The sequence below is a fragment of the Melanostigma gelatinosum genome (genome assembly GCF_949748355.1).
Source record: "Melanostigma gelatinosum genome assembly, chromosome: 16".
NCBI lineage: Eukaryota > Metazoa > Chordata > Actinopteri > Perciformes > Zoarcidae > Melanostigma > Melanostigma gelatinosum.
The window spans coordinates 23,374,909-23,381,618 of record NC_136649.1 but is presented as its reverse complement, the minus strand read 5'-3'; the positions used below and the strand labels follow the sequence as shown (position 1 = coordinate 23,381,618).

The 6,710-nt window shown below is 46.3% G+C and overlaps 1 protein-coding gene across 2 annotated transcripts in view; it reads right to left on the bottom strand.

Moving 5' to 3' along the window:
- Positions 1-1,156: 1,156 nt before the first annotated feature.
- The window catches only part of rpia (ribose 5-phosphate isomerase A (ribose 5-phosphate epimerase)), a 6,482-nt gene continuing 928 nt past the window's right edge, over positions 1,157-6,710 (bottom strand). Inside the window, exons 2-9 of one of the 2 annotated variants that reach the window (XM_079286685.1) lie at positions 6,635-6,695; positions 5,769-5,824; positions 5,417-5,476; positions 5,171-5,235; positions 5,021-5,089; positions 4,635-4,776; positions 3,483-3,582; positions 1,157-2,855 (exon numbers count right to left, since the gene is read on the bottom strand). In XM_079286685.1, the coding sequence (XP_079142811.1) occupies positions 2,758-2,855; positions 3,483-3,582; positions 4,635-4,776; positions 5,021-5,089; positions 5,171-5,235; positions 5,417-5,476; positions 5,769-5,824; positions 6,635-6,695 (651 nt within the window). In that variant the 3' untranslated portion in view covers positions 1,157-2,757. The remainder of the gene's footprint in view (positions 2,856-3,482; positions 3,583-4,634; positions 4,777-5,020; positions 5,090-5,170; positions 5,236-5,416; positions 5,477-5,768; positions 5,825-6,634; positions 6,696-6,710) is intronic. The other variant, XM_079286686.1, reaches the window with a different exon arrangement.

Here is a 6,710-nt window from a genome sequence, read left to right as displayed (position 1 = left end):
GGACGGTCAAATCCCTACATTCGTTAAAATGTCATCCGGCCGTTTCTCATTGGGCCGTTCGCTGTCAATCACGCAACTCGCATACTAAGCAGAATACGATTGCAACAGAGACCCGTCACTCAAGAAGGCGGGCTCAGAATGTTCCAGCCCCCAAAACAGTGCGTTTTATTGGCTAATCCGATGTTTGTCAAAACAGCGCATGCGCACTTGGGCGGCTGGCACAGAACGGGAGCAAAAAGTGACGAAAATAAATCCCCGATGGCGAATCCTGTGGCGGGTGTATGATTGGCTGGGATGTGTCGTCGTCCGTCCAATGAGAGAGACGAAGCTGTCACAGCAACAACGCTATTGGTCGATTTTCGCCCTCGCGGACTAAACGTAAGCACGATATTGGATAGTTCAGCTGTCAATCAAGAGTAGTTGTCAGGACAGCCGACAAGAAAGCTTCAACGTGGCTTCACTGTAGAGCTGCATTTCCTGTTCCTGATCACGAGTTTTTCGTTAATGCAAACAAACAGGAAAGGGCTATGACAATGTACGTCATGGAATTTAGTTTTTAAAAACGGAAACTTAACTAAAACTCAATGGAGTCCGCGAAGCTTTCAAGTTCCTAAATTATGTTTTCATAAATGTACATGACAGCTACTGTAGGACACATCAGCATGTTAGCTGCTCAAAGTATATAGTTAGTGCATCTCTGAATGAGTGGTATAAAGGTCAGATTGTGAACTCAGAACTAGCAGAATAACAGCGCCCCCTGGTGACAATAGAGGAGAATGGCACAAGCAAGGTTTTGTTTTTCCATCATTGTCTTTGATTTGAAAACATTTTTAAAAAGTATGTACTTACAGAGCAAGGTCTGTTCCATAAAAAATACACAAACTCAAAAAACTCACTTACATCGACTGCAACGAACAATTATCTACATCGGCAATAACTTTTGGTTTTGTTGATAAATGGATTAGGAAACTAGCCCAAAGTGGAGTAAATAATTGCTTGTTTTGTCCAGAACTCAATATTTAGTTTACTATCATACAAGATAACTCAAATATTCACATCTGGAAAACTAAAACCAGTGAATGATGGGGTAATGACAGAATGACAAAAATTAAGTTTTTACCAAATTCTCAGTAATAAAAAGAAACATTAGGCATACTGTTATCACGGTTCTGTATTGGTTGACAAAGAAAATAGTTCCGTCACAGCAAAATGATAATCACAGTCAATTGGTAAAGAAAGTAAAAAGAGAAATGCTGGTGCAAAAAAACATGGTGTACAACCCGTCATCTCAGTTCAACTTTCACGTCGTCTACGTACACGTCACCTGCTTCCATTTGATTTACGAGAGAAGAATTAAGACTTTAATACAACATGACAACAGTGGCTTGGAGACAGATTTGCTTGCAAATACAAAAACAGCAGCAGGGTGTAAGGCACCGCGAGCCAAAAGCAGAGTGAACAGCTGCATTCCAGAATGAAAGGTATCTGAAACGTGGTGGTCGTTTCTTACGACCCCAAGGATTCCTCTGGTTCCAACAACATGACCAGCTACATAACGAATTCATGTCGCTTCATCGGAATGAACCGGGGCGCTGCCGAGGCACATAGAGCGTACCGATGTTGCTGCGGTTCAGATCTCAGCTCCATTAGTTCACCATCAACTGGGACCGTTTCACAGCACACTTGGCCATCATCATCTCATCAAAGCAGTCTCTTTAACGCTATATCTAACATGAAGGTGATGGCAACAAGACTGTAAGGAATAAGATATTCTACTACAAAGTAACCTACAGCGACGATGGCGAGCCAACAGTGGCGGGAGGTACATGCATGAAGGAACACAGTCAGTGGTTTGGATGTGGACTTTTAACTCTGTCCACGGACTAGTTTGACCCAACAGAAAACCCAAACTGTCTTCACTCAGGAACCCAGATTATTGGTCCATCATATACTCAAATTGAACAGCTGAGGAGAGGAACTCCCGTATCGTGACGCACATTTAAACATATATCCGATAAATTCCGTTCAGGAGTCTGACGCAGCACAACGTACACGTTACATTATACTCGTCTCACCGGCACAGTCGTCCACAGCGCCTCGACAAGTGCAACTGTAAAGAGGATGGTTCTGAACCCGTTCTACTGTGCGAGGACCATTTTTGGTTTTTCTGTCGAAACGTTTAAAAGCCTAAATCATCTACACGGTATTCATTACAGCCCACCTCTGTGGGCGACACCGGATTATTGTCACACGATAATCAAATAATGGAGTTTTCATACAGGCACCACAGGGTTTCCCTTAATTGTCAAACATCTCATTAATTGGTTTGCTTTCTTTTCAGTTTCAATTAGCATATTAATTCAAGAAATGAATTTCTTGGTAAGCATAATTTCTTGATGGTGTAGCAGACGTCATGTTACTCTGATCTCATGGCAGCAGCCCAGCAGAGGCCCAAAGGCTGACGAATGATTGTGAGCTGTTAAATGTACCTTTAATTGCATAATTTCTCTAAATAGGGCTTCAAATATAATCTCAAGGCACTCCTTAGTTTCATTCTGCAGGGATCCACCTCAGCTCTGCACACATTCAGTCAAACCCGCTTATTACAGGAAGAGTCAACGTTCCCAGTGGGCCCAGGCAGCTAAACTGTGAACAGTTTTTGCCGAACACGGTCGGGTGAAAATCACGAACACGGCACTTGTGGGGCAAAGTGAGGTCATTGAGGAGGAAGCGGCTGCAGTGAACACGACGGACTCCTCAGTTGACGGGAGGATCTCGAACCTGCACGCTGCCATCCTCCATCCCGAAGTACGCCCGTTCAGCCATGCCGACGAAAAGCCCCGTCTCCACCACGCCTGAAGAGGACACGCACACCAACACACAAATCCAGTTTAGAAGGCTGATCACCAATGTTTTAAATTATAACCACATTATACACACAACCAACATTTCTCTGCGGTTAGAACCAGGCGGCAACCTCCGGTTCTGCCGAATGAAGCCGACGAGGAAGTGTCTCAAAGCTGCATTCTCTCTAGTGTCCACCAGGGGGCGACTCCTCTGGTTGTATAGAAGTCTATAGAAAATGACTCTACTTCTCTCTTCATTTATTACCTCAGTAAACATTGTAAACATGAGTTTATGTCTCAATCTCTAGTTTCAAGTCTTCTTCAATACAGCATGATGTTCATTTAGTACATTATGGTCCATTTAGAGTCACACAGACCATAAAGCAGGGGATGCTTTAGGGGCGGGGCTACTGTGATTGACAGGTCTCAAAAGTTTTAACTTCCGCATCGGTTGCAAAAACAACATGGCGACGGCCGTAATCCCAGATGGCAAAGACGAAATCGCCAGTGGATGCTTGAGAACGGCAGTCCACGAAGCAATGTGTGACGCCACGATGGCCACGCCCACTTCTTATACACAGTCTGTGGTTGTGCGTCATGATTTTTGTCTTAATAAACGGAGAGCGATCTCCTCACCTGGGATCATCTTGATGGCGGTGTTGACTTCCTTCCAGTTCTCAGCGCGCTCAAACTTCCAGTCCAGGAGGAAGTTGCTGTTGTCGGTGACCACAGGACCCTGAGAGCCACAACGACACAGACTTCACCGAAACAACTAACTCCAACACCCAGAGGGCTGCGAGTGAAGTTCAGAAGACACAAGTGTGTTTACAACACCAAGCACTAAACGCACCACACAACTACAACCGTGCGATGAATGATCCATCGCAGCTTTTCTAAAACAAGTCACAGCAGAGCGACCGCGACGAGTTAAACACAAGTGCTGACACGTCAGTTTACAATGAATCTAGAAACATTCTTTTTTATTTAAAACTGAATTTGGCAAAGTCTCGATAATTATGATAAGCAGAACCGTGTGGCAAACTATGTGGCTTTTTGCAAATATTGAGTGACCATGTGCAACTCTGAGGCAAATGCTGGTTTAGTTACTAAACCACACGTAACACGTCTGCGATCATGAAGACTTCCTGCGTGAACAGACGTGTCCACTCATCACACTGCTTCCCGACTCGTCAGTCAAAAGGAAGAAACACGAGCAGCCAGAATAAGAAACGGACTCTCCTGTCGGGTGTTAATGTGAAAAGAACTGAAGTAAACCATGAGCGGTCCACTCTGTTGAGAGCAGGCGCAGTGCAAGGGTCATGTTTGTCACAATGCCACGTGCACTTCTTGTGCACTTCCAAATAGGTCGAATGTGTTTCCTTCCACGTGAAACTATTTTTTAAAGTACTTCAAAACCAGACATCGTGTACATCCACATCTACTAGCTTGCAGTCTTCTTCTTCTTCACGACCTTTGCTTGCACATTGCGGCACAATCCGTGCGTCACCAGCGTGCTCGTGTGGAGGCCTGTGCGTGACATTTGGATCGACACTGAAGCCATTTCAGCCAGTAGTGTGGTCCAGAGCAGACAGCAGTGAGTGCTAACAGGACATTTAGGCTCTTCTAGTGTTAGTACATCACCACCACGCATCATTCTAACCCTGGACCACAGGACTCCAACGAGCCCCTGGAAAGAGCGCCAGTGATCCAACAGTAATGTATGAAAACTCTGAAACATATCCAGGAGTGACGTCACGTGAAGCTGTGAGTCAGCAGGAGAACACTTACTGCTTTACTGACAGCCATCCGCAGGCTGGCCTCCCCTCCGAAGCGCTCGGCTATGGTCCTGGAGACGGGAACGTACGCCATGGGGATCACCTCGATAGGAACTCCCTTCTTCCACTGCTGGCCCAGAGCCTTGGAGTCCTTCCTGAGAGAGGAAGATAAGAACCACATCTGGCCACATGTTCATGCAATAGCTCATGTGAGAAGAGAGACTTATAGAGGAGGTGATGTTTCTCAGAGTGACTCTGAGGCACACTGTATAGAGCAGTGCTTCTCTACCTAAAAACTAACGCGTACAAATTCATGCATTGTTCCCCGTTGAGGGCCGGCAGAGACACCGTGTCTAGTAACTACACGTCTCCCCTCGAGTTAAACTGGTAAACACAAACCTGTAGTCTGCAATGACAACGAAATGTTTAGCGCAGCCGGCTACAACCTTCTCCTGCGTCAGGCAGCCGCTGTGAGACAGAGAGGACGAACGTGAGACAGGAAGCAGAGGCGCTGGTGAAGTCCTGCCGTCTGTGTGAACCCGTACTCACCCTCCACCTTTTATCAGAGTCAGGTCTGCGTCCACTTCGTCCGCTCCGTCAATCGCCACATCCAGCTGTGTGGGAGCCATGTGAACGTATTACAGCAGACGTCAAAGCAAAGGAAGCGTTTCTCTACAGCTCCAGCACAACTTCCCCAACGCTCCAAATCAAGCAGACAGTGTTGGAGGGCCGACATATTGTGGCCCTTCCTCGTTTGCGGGGCTTTCAGATTCATTGGTAACGAGCTCGTCATACCTCTGGGTGCCTGTCCAGATCCGACAGCGTGAGGCCGTGCTGCAGAATCAGCTGACGGGCCTGTGGGAGGACGAGCAGACAGACGGGACCCAATGTGACGAACACAAGCAGCGTCACTGTTTTCTACTTGTGCATTTATTATTGTAACAAAAGGCACGTTTGTAAAACATGATGAATGCACCTTCTCTTGCAAGTCACTCTGAATAAATGAGGACTGTGTGTGGTAATGAAGCCACAATGTTACAGTGCATGCTGTTGCCAAATACTGTGTACGCAGCATAGTACGCCAGCAGGATGCCAATAAGGAGAAGTCACGCTGGTCTACAAGTGAGACTGATGATCTCAAACCGACCTGGAAGGAGGTGGGCACACACACGATGTTGAGCTTCTCCTGACGCACTCTCTCAGCTGGAACAAACACACACAGTTAGAAATGAAGGTGAATGTTTTTAAGTGGGGTTGTATGAGGCACTTATCCATAGTCCGTGTATTACCGACTGTAGATGGCTGTCTGCAGACAGGAGAGCAAAACAATGCGCTGCTGTGGATAAGGGTTAGCCGCAAAACAGCTTTTAAATGCCTCATCAATATCGGTCTACGGGTTCCCTGTATTTAGAACATATTCACAGCTTCATCGCGCCATGAGACAGCTATTCATCTCTCAGAGGAGGACCTGAGGCTGTCACCAGACTCCATTGACAAAAACACAATTTTAACCACACAGAACATGGGGGTTGCTGGTCTCCCGATGCCTGGATGGGTTAGTTAGTTTGTGACAACCACACAACCAAACTAACCCATCGAGGCAGCAGTAGACCAACAACGTTCTGCGTGGTAGAAACACTGCTTTTCTTCTGCTGGCTTTGGAGAGATCACAGATGGATACAACGCCTCAGTTTCCGGTCAGAAGTGTCTGTCTCACGTGAAGGTAAAGCAGTGAAAATATGCTAAATATAGCGTACACGTCAACTGATTGAGTTTTTGTTTTTAGGTGAAGCGTTCTTTGCTGTTGCCCCTCGTCCACAGCAAAGCTTTGCTCCCGTACACCAACTCCTGTCTGCAAACTGGAGACTGCTGACCACAAACTCCCGACTGTCCTTTTCACTTGAATATTAAAATGACTGTGGCCAGGACTAAAAGTCATGAGTCACATGGTTAGGCGTTATATCTGAGACATCAGGTGCCTCGTAGATTACATCCAAAAGTGGTTTCACTCACCTAGTCTGTCCACAGCGTAGACGATGGTCGATCCGCTGCCGACTCCAACCACCTGGTTGTTCTGTGAGAGACAGAA